Here is a 15403-nt window from a genome sequence, read left to right as displayed (position 1 = left end):
GCTGCGCTTTAACCCGCTGCGCCACCAGGGAGGGCCAAAGCCGCTATTTTCTATACGCAGTCGTTTATTGGTAACTGAGTTATTAATGAAGCACAACTGCCGCCTCAGAGACCAAAGATGCCGAGGCTTTAAAAAAATTAAGTAACTTTCACAAAATATATGCCCAATACAAGCCAGAGATAAGAGGGGCCAAGAGGCTTTACAGAAAACGCCGCTCCCGAGGCCGGAGCAGGGAAAACGTAGCGAGCCCGGAGCCTGGGCAGAAGCCGTGAGTGAGGAGACACATCAGAGCGCGCAGAGGTCCCGCCGCCACCAGCACGCAGTAAGCAACAAGATAGCCCGGTGTCAGGCCAAGAGCCCAAAGCAAGCAGGAATCCACAGGGATGCAGGATTCAATCAGTGTTTCTGGGCAGGACGAGAGAGACATGTTCTCCCCTGGAAGGGTTCTGATGATGCGCGCGAGCAGATACGCTCCTGTCCAAGAACGGGCTTGGAATCCTCCCTCCAAACAGAAACTAGGCTTGATGTCTTACTTCCAAAAAATAAAACAAGGTGAAAGGAAATCTGGCGTACACTGTCATCACCAAGTGGTGACGACTGACACTGCCGAGGTCACGCACCCATGCGCAGTGCGAGAGGCCGGGCACACGGGGAGTGGGGAGGGGCCGGGCCGAGGGGAAGCACTGGGCGCCGGGACTGCTTTGTAGGCTGAAGTTGCTCCTGGACAATTACTGGGAGACAGGGCGTGGGGCAGGGAGCGAGAACGTGCGCTCAGGTTTGTCAGATGCCAGCGCCTCACAACACGAGTAAGTTGGGCAGGAAGAGAGCGCTGGACCAGAAGCCATTTTCTGTGACTTTATTTTGGGAGCTCACTGACTGATTCTTAACTCTCCTCATCCTCCCTCAAGGAGTGCTTTAAATAGTAAACATATACATAAAGTTATAAATATAAAACCTAGGTAATAAGACATAAGAACTAAGGCCATATACACACGCACACTGCACAGACATAGCTGTGATTTATTTTTTTAATTGGGAGAGTAGAAAACTGCCTGAGTATTACAATAGCTAAAACTCCCATGAAACTATTCACTGAAACAGGGTTTTTCCTCCCATTAAATTGATGGAAGGAAAGAATCTGGATTTCAGGAAATTTTTCTAAGCTTATTAAAAAGCTTACTGGAACAAGACCTCTATTGTATATTTAATTAGCCGCCCATAAAGTCGACCCTCAAGCCTCTCTTATTCATCAACCAACACTAAATTCCAGCCACATTTTATGAAAGTTGATCACAATTAATCTGATCCTCAAAGTCAATAGGAAGTAACTGATTTTTGATAAGCCTTACAGACTAGTATTTCTGCAATGAAATATTCTACCTGTCTACATTTAAAAACCACAGAGAACAGAGGAAAGAAGAAAATAGTCCCTCATTTCTTTTCCCCAAGCCCAGAAAATGTATTTAATTCTCATATCACCCTGTCGGGGGCAGGGAGTCTACGTGCGCCAGCTGGCGAGTGAGACGCCGCTGCCCCTCACACCACCCCACTCGAGCAGTAACTCCGCGGTGCTCTCCCCGCCCTCACACCACCCCACTGGAGCAGTAACTCCGCGGTGCTCTCCCCGCCTTCACACCACCCCACTTGAGCAGTAACTCCGCGGTGCTCTCCCCGCCTGTCTCCTGGCAGGCTTCCTAGGTTTCCTACTGTAAGCACTGGCTTTACAGTGCTCAGCGATGCCAGGGGCATTATGATTACACAAAGAGGTGGAACCTAGAAGGCAGTATATCAAGATTCTAGAACTGTCTCCACTATTGACTAGCAATTTAACTCAGAGAAAATCACTTCTCTTCCCGAGGCCCTTATTTTTATAAAAATAAGTGGGCTGGATTAGACACTCAGTGAAGTCTCTTTTCAATCTTAAACTTCTGATTCCAATGTAACTCACTACCTGAAGTTATTTTACTTTGCATTCATCCTGCGGATCAGGCCCAATGACTGTGAGAATTACCAGACTGGAAGCTGCCAGATGACGGCCCCAGAGTCCAATTTCTCCTTGCTCCAGTGAGTCTTCAACATCCCAAAACAGTCAGAAGCAGTTTAGAAAAAAAAAATCCCAAATTACCACAGGAAACAAAGCTTAATTTCTCCTCAGAGATCACTACTTGTTGAGAAGGCTCTTAGGGACCAGCTTTGGCCAATTAATGAATCTTATAGAAAAAGTACTGTCTGAAGTACAAGACTCCTTTGTGGGGGAGGGGACACACAGTAAAACACATCAATCCACAAACCAAAAGCACACGCATAAAATGACCATCTGCCACAACTCTGAAGTGCATGTCCTTACCTAAATGCACAGTCGCAGAAAGAACTCTCTAACGAGGGTGGGGTGGAGACCCACACTCAATTTTGGTTCACTTTGCCACTATCTCAGAATTTTTCCCTAAGGCTTTTTTCTCTGAAATGTCTATTATGCACTTGATGGGCCACTCCAAATTGCAAATCCAACTGTTACAAACTTTTTTCACTGTAAACTTGCAAATCTGAATCAATACTTGTCAAGGAAACAAAACTAACATTAAAAACTGAGACAGAGCCATACCCAGACAAAAGCTACCTGCGACTACCGCAAGAAGGAAGCCTGGCGTGAAATGCCTGCACAACACCCCAAACTCAAAGGTGAATAAACACCTGAACTGAACCGAACAACAAAGCATGCTTCAGTGGAACGCCATTTCTCTGTATTTGCTTTCTTTTTTGATGGACTGGAGTAGATCAGCATCTTTCAGAACAATTCTCAGTCATGTCAAATCCGGCCCCCAGGAGAGCTACAAGGCATATGAGCACGTGGCCGCCACCCAGTGCAGTGGTGCACTGAAGGCACCTTTGCTCACCTCCCTCTGGACACTGCTCGGCAGCCACTTCACAAACCAAAGGGCCTCTCCTACGAGGGAAAGAGGTTTACCTTGCAGATTTACCTGTTTAAGACAACTGCTGTGTATCTTCTCTCCACAAAAATAATTCCACACAAAATGTTGGTAAATGGAGAAGGAAAATTTGTCTCTGGCTTCTCTTTTTCTTCAATTTCTTCATCCTCATCATCATCCTCAGAATCACTCCAAGACACATAATTATCCTGATTCCTATTGTTATACCACTCAACGCTTTCAAACTGCTGTCGCTCATACGGTTTATATTTGCGTAAGATTTCAAGCAGTTTTATGACTTTAGGAGTTACAAATTTCAGGTCAAGTGAGGCAGGCGAGAAGTGCTCTTCACACAGTGCATGGATTTTCCTTAGGAAAGTGTCTGTAAACAAAAGGAATTTCCTGTGCAGCTCCTCCTGTTCATGCTTGATGTATTTCTGGAGCTCTCTTACCATCATTCCAGCTACTTTATCTGCACACCAGGGTCCCAGAACTACCAATACCGCACGGCAGTCTGATAGTATCTACAAAAAAAAAAAAAAAAAAGAGTCAAATGCTCAAAGTATTCATATGGCACTTTCACAAGGGGCTTATCTGGGATTTATGTGATCTTCAAACTGCCCCTTCAAAGTAAATGTGCCACTAATATGCACCCAGGGTTGGGGAACAAACCAGTGCTCTTCACAAGCTCCACTTTTTCAAACTTTATGTGCCAAAAAGTCCACCCCACCCCGGCCCCATGAAAATTATCAAAAATCAAAAATTAAAAGATGCAATTGTAATTGGGTGGTAAAACCGAATTTTAGATGTGGTTAGAAATGAATCATTTACTTCTAGAAAAATGATTCAAGGAATTATGTAGCACAGTAATTTCACCTTAGTTATCAAAAAAGAACAAAATAATTTCCCTTGAATTGGGTCCACATCCAGAGTGCCACTCCTTAGACCCCTAACTCAGTGTAGAATGAAACCTACAGCCATACTGTAACCAAGGAACCATACTGGGTTCACATGGACTTAATGGGAATTCAAGGGCTGAGAGAAGTCTGACCACTGTAGCTTCAGAAAAAAATATGCAGGAGAAAGTTTAAGACTCAGATTCCAGAGAGTGGCAACATTCACAAATGGCAGCAAGCTGTCCCAGGCACAGTGGCTCTCACGCCTTCACACATCAGACAGGCAGAGGCTCGTCAGCACTCAGAAGCTGAACCCGACCCCGGAGCTTCTGGCTCAGCAGAGCAAGGGCAGGGCCCACGATCTTCATTCTGAGCAAGTGCCAGGGACACTCTGGTGCCTCTGGGTTGGGTTCGTGCTCTGAGGCCCAACGTTCCAAGGGATGTTGTCTCAGAGCTCTGTCTCTCGGGGACAAAGGGAGCTGACCCAGTCCACACTCGAAGAGAAAGAAAGAACTTTTGAGTCAAGGCTTTGAGCAGGACTAACTCATCCAACAGAGAAAAAAACTGGGACTCACTCCTTAAACCTAAATAACCAAGGTATGAATTTTAACTCCGACCTTAAATCAGGGAAGTCTATGCTTAATTATATGACTACTGTCAGGTATCAGTCAATTCATTCCAATGTACATATTCATGAAAAATATCCATAGGGCCCTTCCTGGTGGCGCAATGGGTTCAAGCACAGCACTATGAAGCTACAGAAGCCACTGCTGCATGAATTCGATCCCCAGCCAGAGAGGTGACCCACATGGCATGGCAGACCTCTCCTGGCTCGCCCATTGCTCCCCTCAGAAGTGTATTTCAGTAGATCTGCCTGTTCTGCCCTCCACTCTGTCTCTGGTGAATCCTCTCACACCCCTCACCTCTGGCCTATTCCCCAGTTCTGTATTTATAAGTAAATAAACCTTTTATTAAAAAAAAATAAAATTAGAAGTATTTTCATTTTCATTTCAATATAAAAATGAAAAATAAACATAGGTCTTTTATTATGCATCTTGTATCTACTTGGTAAATGCTTACCTGTTTAGAAATTAAAGTAGAATCTCTTTCTTTTGAATGCACAGGTATGTTACAGTCATTGATAAAATTAAGTGCTTCTTCTAATTCCTTCAGCAGTCTATCATAAAGTCCACTTCTATCAGTAAATGGTCCACAATCTACCACAATCTCATATGGCTGAGAAGTGTATCTTTAAGATCAAAAACAAATGTGTTAAAAGCACAATAGATTCCCTATAGTGTTCTGATGTTCTATACCTAACCCCTCCTCTCACCCCTATTTTTGGCTCATCATGCTACTTGGGGTTCAGGCAGGCAACAAGCCTCCCTAACTTTGTACTTACATATGCCTGGACTGTGTTTGATTGTCAAATCTCAGAGAACGAAGGAATCAGAGTCAAAGAATTTGCAATTTTAACATTATCTGGCTTTTTTGTTTGTTTAAGTTAGATTTGCCCCCACAGGCCCCAGTCAGAAAGAGGAATAACACTGGTCAGAATGTAAGAAACTCAGTAAAGGTAACTTCTCAGAGCAGAAACAGGGTTGACATCACAGAAAGGTAGCTATATCATACAATGTAGCTTTTTTCATACTACTTGAAACTTCTAGCATTTGCAAATATCAATCTTATATTTAAAGTAGTTCTAATATGACCTCATAAGGAAAGTTCCTGGCAATATTCAACCAATTCTGTTATCATTCCTTGGATCGTTCATAAAATATAATGACCAGATGGCACCTGATAGTCTCAAAAGCACATGCAATGATTAATTAGGGAAAAGAGATGTAGCAAATACATACTTAAATAGCATATTTTCACCCCAAATCAGAAGGCATAATTAGCAGAGTCACACTGAGAGAACCAAGGAACGCCAAGCCTAGCCAGCGAGGGAGCGTTTCACCCGAGCACCAGCGCTCCACTTGCGCAGACCTGCCTCAGGCCAGCAGCCGCACGGCGCAGCCTTTGCTCTGCGCCACAGACACAGTGCGCAGGGCAGTAAGATACAGCCCGTGCCAGTTCATGGGGCCAGCGGACACCAGGGCGCAGGGCAATCAGAGGCAGCACATGTCATTTGATGGGGTCGGCGGTACTTTGTCACTGAAGACCCAGGAATCTGAAATATTATCCTTTCTTCTCATTCCACAGAGAATGCTTCCCAAATTTCGACTAAATGGCAGGCACAATGCAAAGTGTTTTCCATGCAACTGAGCATCAAAGAAATCTCCTGAAACCAAGGTCAGTGCCATTCTGTAAGTCAGAGGATTTTAATCAATGTACTGGAGGTCACACAGCTTACAACTGTAGGACCAATATTTAAACCCAGGTCGGTCTTCTCTACCAAACTCTTCAAAGGCTATCATTTGGTAATCTTTAGCCTTGTAAAAAACTGCATTTAGTAAGGGCATAAGGACATTTTAATATGAAATAGTTACATTTATTTAAAAACCCACTTTCCTACTAATTTATATGGATTTCCTTCCATCAACTGTTTGTATTTAATGAAACTCATATCATAACCACCTTTTCAGATATAAGCCTAGAAGTCAATCAACGCTACAGAGCGCTGGCATTTATTAGTAGCGGACTTTAAAATCCTGAATCCTCTAAGTAAATCCATGTTTTTATAGCACTATGTAGGACATTTTGGGTGAGAACAACAAAGCACACATGGTGATTGCGCAAGGGACACACTTTACTGCCCACGGCCCCTGTCCTTGTCACCGGCAGAGACAGGAAAGGCCAGCACATGCAGCGTCCTCTCTGAACCGCAGCGCCTCTCTCTACATCTCTCTAAAAACAGGTAAATAACCAGTGGTCATGTTCATTCCCCTGCAGAGACATGTGTCTGCGTGAACAGGCTCTGACTGCCGGGGCTACAAGCTACACTGGCCATCTGCGCTTCGCGACAGCTGTCTGGCAAAAGACCAGTCAGCCGAGTACACACCTGTCTAAGACCACCAGGTCAGTTGCAGTTTCAGCATTGCTCTTCAGAATTTTCTCCAGTTTCTGAATCTTTTCTTCCAATTCCTCTGGATCACATTTCCCATTTAAAATGGAAGCAGTTAGTCCCAAAATACGAGGACAGGATGGACAATCTTCACAGAGCTAATGTAATAAAGTACGGACAGAAAGGACTTCATCATGGCAAGGTTATAACATATTCAGTCAGAATGACTAAAAGATGAAAAATGCTACCCACATTTACCAGAGAGTAACTGCAGCTTATTTAAACTACAGTTTTTATAAAATTTAGATACACTGACAGATGATGTAATACATTTATACTGTTTTCAAATTATGATAATTTATTAAGAACTCCTATTATACAGTTAATGTTACAGATTATAGATTTAAGTCAGCATTAATGTTCACTCATTCATACACTGGAACCAAGATCCTAAAATTGGTAACTGCTTTTAACATGCAAAAATATGGCACATACCCTATGTTGAACAGAATTAGAACTGACAAAAATCTAGACACTTGCCTTCATAATTTCTCGGTAAGGATGGTCTAGGATCGCAAGATGACACTCATCAAACACCAAAAGGTTAATGTCCGACAGTGATAGGTAACCATTTTTCAAAGCGTTCAAAGCGACGGAGCAAGTCATAACAAGAACCTAAAACAAAATGGACATCAGTGTCACACAAATGTCCCCATATACCCACCTTGGTTCGCTGCCAGGAAGTCAGATAATGAAGCTACTGCATCACAGGTGAGAAGTAAGAAATGTATTAATCAAAACGAAAACAAAAATTCTGTCTAGATGCAAACTCACTTTGGGACAAAGAAGAAGAATTAGGAAAACATGGAACAAGATTTAAGAAAAAATTTCAATAATCAAGATGTTTTCATGGTAAATCTACTTCAGGTGTTTGGGGTCCTACAGCAAGATTTCGACTGTGAGACTTATTAATTAAATCAATTCATACTTTCTATCTTGTTCTTTTGTTGAATGTACAAGGTTTTCTGGAAGACGCAGACTAAGTATTTTTTATAACTTAGCCTATGGACATTTCAGTGTTTGATTAATGAGGACTTCACCCAACATGTGAGATATACCAGTCAACTGTGATACTTATGCTGAGTCAGGAAGCACTGCCCCCCAACCTCTTTACGATCTTCAACACCACACACAAAGGCTAGCTCTACACGGAAACACGAAATTAGGGGAGGTTTCCATCAAACCACGGACATCTCAACCAAGAAATTTCCCTAGTTTTAAGACATTTAACTCAAGAGTAAATCTTTTGAAAAGAAGTTATCAGCAGGATGGAAGGAGGTCACAGGAATATGTTTTCCAGAAAGCTAGAGCACACTACAGAGCTGTTTCTTCCCTATGAAGTAAAAGAAACAAGGCTCATACGGTTTAGATGAGCCAGGGTAAGGGAGCACAGGATGAGGGCCAAGCTTCCAGGCTGCACACACAAGAAAACAGAGGCCTCGAGCCTGACTCAGACAGCCAAGACTACAGGCCACCTCATGCACCAGATCAGGGGCTCGCAGGGAGCACAGAAAGCAAAGTTGCTCAGAGTCTTACCTGGTGCTTAGCAAACTCTTGATTCCATCTGTCTTTTGTCCAAGATGCATTTACTTCAAGGTTTGAGTATTCCCCGACCTTGAGATCTGAGTGAGTCCTGACAGCCGACACTTGTTGAGCAACCTGGTTTGCTGATCAGAAATACAATTCCATGTAAATATGAAAAATCTTTCTCATTGGCCCTTGATTAAGACAGTTAAGGGAACCCTACCTATTAAATATTAAACTTAATCACCAATTTTTTAAGAACTACATTAAAAGTCCTAGTTCCAAGGTGGCCTTCTGAAATGCACTCCTAGATGCACTGCCCAGCCTCTGGCACACCCCACAGGAAAGTCTTGTGCCGCCTTCCCCCGTTACAGCTGCTCTTCTCCAACCCAAGAGCCCAGTAACTTCTAGGCCAGAATGGCAACCAACACACATCAGCCCCTATTTTCATTAATAAAATCAGATTGCTTTGCCAAGAAATAGGACAGTTCTAACATGCATTTAAAGCACATGAAACTATCACACACGAACATAACCTAAAAAAACAGGTGCAGAATGACATAGTTCCATTAGTACCCTCTGCAGCTTAGATTCACACTTTACACTTTTTATTCTAATAAGTAACCAGTATAAATACATAACAAAAGTCTTTGACTCTTAGTATCTATTAAGACACATCTAATTTTACATGAGCAGTACAGTTAATCACAGACTGAAAAGCAGTCATCTCATAACCAAGTACCTTCTGACACTGTGAAGCTAAAACATTAAGAAAATAAATAATTTAACTAGTTGGATGACGTTATGTTCCCAAAGTAATTCAGTCCCCAAAAATGTAGAATCAGAATTAAAAGTAATTGCATTTAAGAGAAAAACTAAAGTTTAACATGTATGAAATAAAACAGCTAACATTTGAGAAAAAACATTATAAAGAAATCAGACAAAGCATTTTGGCTACAGAGATTCAATCACACATCATCTGTCAAACTCTCTTCACTTTCAGTGATCTAACAATATCCCTGAGAAAGTCAGCTCAACCAAAGCCTCATCCAATTTCCTCCACACTATTTGATAAAGTAACTTTTTATTACCAGAGTTGACCAAGAACACTGTCCTTTTTCCATTGCTGTTGAAGTCTCCCCTGATCTGATAGGACAGCTCTTTCGTGAGTAGTACTGCGATAAACATCTTCCCTGAGCCGGTGTTTAAACAGACTATGGTATTATGATCCAGAGCTGCTTCAAGCAGTTCAACCTAGAAATACAGTGGGAAAAAAGATTACACACTTCCTTACCTAAGTACAAAATTGGATTTTGTTTTAATTCAGGAAATTTCAATATTTTCTAAAATCTTCCTCCAATGAATTTGTCCAAAGACTTACTTTCTACAGCTTTATATAAGCATAATTGGAGATGTTAGGATGCTTATTAAATATGACTGTGCTGTGACACTTGTTGAAATGGCATTTACAATTTCTTAAGAATTGTTTTTGCAAAGACAGTATTTCTCTAGAACTATGAATAACTGACTTTACAGTAACCATGCTTCTGCAGGTTATGTTTGAGCAAGCCATCTCATTTCCTACCCAGCTCAAGAGGACAGACCACTCAAGTGCATATTAAGGACCAGTGAGGTTTTCAGAGGGGGGAAAAAAAATAAGGCACTTGACAAATAAAACGACCAAATCAGTTACCCAGCAGATGTTAGAAAAGAAAAGGACTATTAAGAACAAAAGTGTTTGGAATGAGAAAATTAATCAGAAGAGGAAAGCTTAAAATGGTAAATGAGTTTTATATAAGTTGTGTCAACTATATGCTAATTTATTCCATTTTAGTGAAAAACACTCCAGTATTAGTGTTCTCATTAGTACCTGATATTTTCTTGGCGTGTAAATGTTATCATGAATTGCTTCTTGTTGCCATGGCAGTCCAAAGAAAGGACCCATTGGTGAGGAAGCAGGGGTCATGAGCTGCAGGCCTGCCATGCTGAGGGTTGCAAAGCAGGGCTTTTCATTCATCCAGTGTTTCTTTCATTGCATTTTTGTTCTAGCACAGCTTACTACAAAAGGGAAAAAGAAGACCATTACATAACCATGCAGGGTTAAAAACCAAAGAAAGCAAAGAAGTAAGAGAAACATCAGAATATCATTCCTACAGGCGTTTTCAAACCCTTCCTGTAATTGTTTCAGCTTTATTTTTTGATCTAAGGGGATCGTGTTAAAAGTCAAGCATTCTACAGTCTTCAAGCCAGCAAATCTATATATAGAAACTTGTCTAAAAGAGACAACTTCACAAAAGTATAAGTACACAAATATTTATTGTAGCATGATTACTTAAGAGTAAGAAAAAAGGAATGAATACACTAAACAAATTATGATGTAGCTACATAATGGAATACGCAGATTCATTAAGATAATACAGATCCAGATCTACTGATACAGAACAACGTCCATAGTACACCTTAAAAATGTTAGTTAATAGGGTGTTTTTTAAAGTCTGCATGTATGTAAATTATTAAACTTTCTTTGTAAATTTCTGTTGTTATTATAACATAAATGCTATTATAGGCAAAATAATGAGACAGTGTATGGAAGGCATCTGGTACTATGCCTGTCCTTAAGACTCAGGTGCCTGCCAATACTGTTATTTTATGAAAAGACCATAAGCACAAAAGATCTTTTCTCAACTGAAAACTTGACAGCTGCAGGCTGATCAATTACACAAACCTGTATCTTTAAAATTATGTATGTCCTAGATAAATTAAAATGAAGTACACCATTCTGTAAAATGAAAGCTTTCTCACAGGATTCCTCTGCAAAGGTAAATGTGATTTTTGTAAATATTAAGATTAAAATTCAGTCTTTCTTATTAGAGAATTAGGGGGACAAATCTCTGTGTTAATGTCCATCATCACATTCCGACCTTCAGCAGAACTTACTTGCCCCAGAGAAGGGTATCTTCTACCTCTAAGCTTTGGTGTGCTCATTATCACTCTATAAAACTGGGGAAAGAAAGGCCCCATCTGTGCCTTAACGGAAGTCCTGACTCTCCTGACAGGGCAAATGCAACGCAGCAATGTGAGCTGTCGCAGCTGAAGTCTGAAGTGCAGCACCTCTTCTCTGCATAGACACCAACCAAACCCTAATTTCAGAGGTTAAGTCACTGGGCAAGAATTCAACATCAGGCAGGTGGTGCAGGGCACACAGCCGCGAGAGCCAGGCACGTGTGGGGGTCAGACATACCGCTCTCCTGTTCCTCCTCAGAGGGTGAGAACAGGCAAAGAATTCCAGAGCACTTTAGGAAAACTAGCAAGCCGCTGTTTTCCTGGGTCAAACAGAACCACATTCTTCACAAGGAATAACCGTGCCTCTCTGACACGGCGCCAGTGTTCCTCCCAGTCAGGCAGGATGCTGGCACCTCAGGCCCTCGGCTTCATCACCAGGCTTCTGAATCGAGTAAGCTGGCGGGAACCCAATGTGGCAGCCTGTTTTTCCTGATCCCTCGACCCAGCAGGTCACTTCAGGTCACCCTAAGGCCGAGGCTGGGACCTACCGGCGCCTCCACGTGGCCACCACTCCCGCGACACGCTCCACTTCACTCCCCACCCCTGCCTGCAGTCCAGGATATTTCAGTTAGCCCGCTCCCACTTTTCACTCACCCCAATGCTAACCCAAAGCCAATCAAAGACACAGCAGAAGAGACCAGGGAAAAAGTCTAAATCCTGCTGGTGAGTGGGAATAATGAAGGAAAGAGAAGGACAGCAGCTGTCTAAGCCTCCGTGTCCAGACCATGATCAGCCAGGAACTAGCAGCATGCTCCTCTCTAGCCATCACCACGCCACCACTTCGTTTCATATAAAATAATAAATAAATAACTCCAGAAAAAGTCTTAAAAAATGAAGATACTGTTCAAAGTTTTAAAAGGGGGCACAGTATTCTTCAAAAACATCATATCATAAACCCCAAACAGTGAAAATGTTCCGGTGTAAAGAAGACTAGAATGAAACATGACAACTCAATGCAGCAACAGACCTTAACAGAGCCCTGGGCTGCAGAGCAAGGCCAGGCAGGCCCAGCGCCGCGGGGCGCCCAGGCTGTGTGAACAGCAGCACTGCTAAGCTCCCTCAGGCTGCCAATGCCCTATGGCACTGACTACCTAATGGCATTTTTATTTTCAGTCTGAGGAACTATATGCTGAAGTATTTAGGGGTAAAGGGCCATGATATATGCAACTTATTCTCAAATAGTTCAGAAAAATAAACTGTACAGATATACAGAGAGTGCAAAGTGAGTAAGGCACATTCTCTTTGCCCTACATTTATTTTTGCAAGTTTTCTATGACTTTGAAATTTTTCCCAAATAAAAAGGACCAATTAGGCTAGGATTTCCTGGAGTATGAAAGCTCCGTCCAATACATATTTGTGCACTGTCCCAAACCACTCATAGGACAAGGCAAACAAATAATGCAGGTTTGTTGAATGAAAACAATGTCCATCTGAGCAACATAAAAACCTACCAAAAGCTTCCACTTGCCTTTTATAATTCCTATCATTCTGCAAATATTCACTAGACACATTACAGACACCCCCAATTATTCCGTGGCATTCCTGTCCTTAAAAACAAGATACATGTCTCATTCTTTGCTCTAAAGACAAGGCACTCTAACATGGAAATACGCATCTACAGCCTGAACCAGAACTAGGGATGCCTGCACGAATCATACAGAACAGAATCAGACAGCTCCAGGCCGCTTCCATCTGGTCTGAAAACAAACACGGCCCCCTTCCAACTTGCCCTTAAGGGTGGGTATGGAAACAGGACTGGCAAAAAAAAAAAGGAAACAGCAATCTCCTTTTGTTTTCCATAAGATCACAGTTATCTCATTTTCAGCCATTTAATATAGATGGTTAATTCTCTTCCTAGTTACGGAAAGCAAATCCAAGATTAAAATATTCAACAGGTAATCCAATAATGTGAAAACAGGGAAAGCTATTTTGGCCAATTTTTACTTTCTTTGGCATGTTTAAACAGATTTTTTTCATTTAACAGGGCCTTAATGAAAAGCTCTGAACCCTACGGCGCGTCAGAGTTCTGTGGCTCCACGCACAAACTGACCCGCCAACTGCTTTACCAGAAGCAGCAAAGTGACTTCATGAGTTGGTTTCTCAATTAAAGACTTAAAATTTTGGAGCAAACAATCTGCACTCATGGGGCTGGCGAGGCTATTTCAGAGTTTCCATATAGTATTTGCTTAGAACACACAAACTCTTTTCCTCTTTCAATATCTGATAAATCACAGATTTACCGTTTTAATGTTTGAGACCTCTGTGGTGCTGTTGTCTGAACTGCATTTTGACATTGTGATAGCAGTTTATTGGAAAATCACAGCATGCCCAAGCTTCTGCTCTAAAACAAATGCAAAAATAGCCAAGTTTAAGATTCCTGTATGTACACGGAATACAAATCAGAAATACAAGAGAGCCCTATTGATAAGGAGATTTAAATAAAAGACCATTATTTTTCATTAAACTTTCAATAAAAGACGTCTGAGTTATTTTAAGTACTAAGTCATATTCTAAAACAAAGAACAAGGCAATGCACTGCGACCATGGCTGGCCTGGCAGAGGGAAGGGAAGGGAAGTTTGAGATAATTTCAAAATAAGTACAGGAAAATCAAACAGAGAAAATAAATCCTAAAGACAGTGACAAGGAAATGGGGGGAAAAAAACTAAATGTGCTTTTTTTTTAGCATTTTTTCAGACAATGAAATGGGAAAAAAGCTGTATGAGCTATTTCCAAAATTCTTACGTACAAAACAGCATAAAGGTTACCAGAAGAGGTATTTGACTGAAAAATCAAATCACCTATTGGTAAGTCTTAACACATGTATGAAATCTATCAGCAATTTCAATTTCTCAGAATTAAATTGAAAAAAACACGAACTTAAAGAAGTTAAATCTACACTATGGACTCTTAAATAATGTGTTTATGAATGAAACAAATTGATAAGCACAATTCAGTTATGGCAATGTTGTGGAGAAATTTAAATTTTAGGGTAATTGTCCTAAGCTCAATTATAAACCAAAAACTAAGAAAGTACAAAGTGCAAGGTGATTTCTGTTGGGTTTAACACCAGGTTTCAGGCCTTCTCATTAACTAAGTAAAAATGCCTCCATCATCTAAGCTCAAAAAGAGCAAATGGCAGCGGCCTCTTTGCTAGCTAGCCCAGGTCAGCTCGCCTTGTCTGAGGACATTTAAACTTTCTCATTGCACACACATACTTGTTTTGCTAATAAGTTAACAAAAGAATGCAGAAACCTTAATGCTATCGTATGTACATATTTACCTCAAAATGCTGACTCTAAGTTCTTTCAGTTTCCAAGTCTGTATTAATTCATTCCCTAGGTAACCTAAAAGCAATCAGAGAATATTTTAGGACACATAACTCATTTTTTAAACCGTTAGAAAATGTTAACAACACGACTTCTCCCATATATCTAACTGCATTCAGACTAACAACTTTTTAAAGTTTTCAATGTTATTGGAACATAATAGTTACTAATTTTAAAGGACATCTCTCCAACACATGTAACTTTCTTGACTCCCAGTAGACAAATAAATTGGTTTATGGCATAACCACGTGGTGTTACGTTAACATTTTCCACCAGTAAACGCACTTTCAGAGCAGCCGCACACCTGGGAGGGGCCACGCAGGTCAGGCCCGGGGCCCGCTCGCACCAGGCTGTTCCCAGGCGCCCGCACCAAGTGATCGGCCACCAGCACACCTGTGGGGCCAGGATGTGGCCCTCTACATCTTTTCTAACCATGTTCATCATTTTCCCAGAAATATCATAGCCAAAATAAGAAGCTGGTAATCACGTTAAATTGAATGCAGCCTCACTCTTGCAAGATTATTGCTGAGTTATCCAAATTGTTTCCCTAGACAAGTCTGTATACAACATATTAGAAAGCTTACAGGCCAAGTACAATG

The 15403-nt window shown here is 41.4% G+C and overlaps 1 protein-coding gene across 1 annotated transcript in view; it reads right to left on the bottom strand.

Annotated features, from left to right (window-relative positions):
• The window catches only part of DICER1 (dicer 1, ribonuclease type III), a 42724-nt gene extending 27900 nt beyond the window's left edge, over positions 1–14824 (bottom strand). The window contains exons 1-9 of the mRNA XM_004681590.2: positions 14759–14824; positions 13718–13818; positions 10285–10472; positions 9506–9668; positions 8427–8557; positions 7371–7505; positions 6828–6988; positions 4904–5072; positions 2979–3451 (exon numbers count right to left, since the gene is read on the bottom strand). Coding sequence (XP_004681647.1) covers positions 2979–3451; positions 4904–5072; positions 6828–6988; positions 7371–7505; positions 8427–8557; positions 9506–9668; positions 10285–10431 — 1379 coding nt within the window. The 5' untranslated portion in view covers positions 10432–10472; positions 13718–13818; positions 14759–14824. The remainder of the gene's footprint in view (positions 1–2978; positions 3452–4903; positions 5073–6827; positions 6989–7370; positions 7506–8426; positions 8558–9505; positions 9669–10284; positions 10473–13717; positions 13819–14758) is intronic.
• Between the last annotated feature and the right edge of the window lie 579 nt (positions 14825–15403).

Source organism: Condylura cristata, unplaced genomic scaffold (genome assembly GCF_000260355.1).
Source record: "Condylura cristata isolate star-nosed mole 26May11 unplaced genomic scaffold, ConCri1.0 scaffold00013, whole genome shotgun sequence".
Classification (NCBI taxonomy): Eukaryota; Metazoa; Chordata; class Mammalia; order Eulipotyphla; family Talpidae; genus Condylura; species Condylura cristata.
The sequence above is the reverse complement of the archived record's forward strand: the minus strand, read 5'-3'. Positions and strand labels throughout refer to the sequence as shown.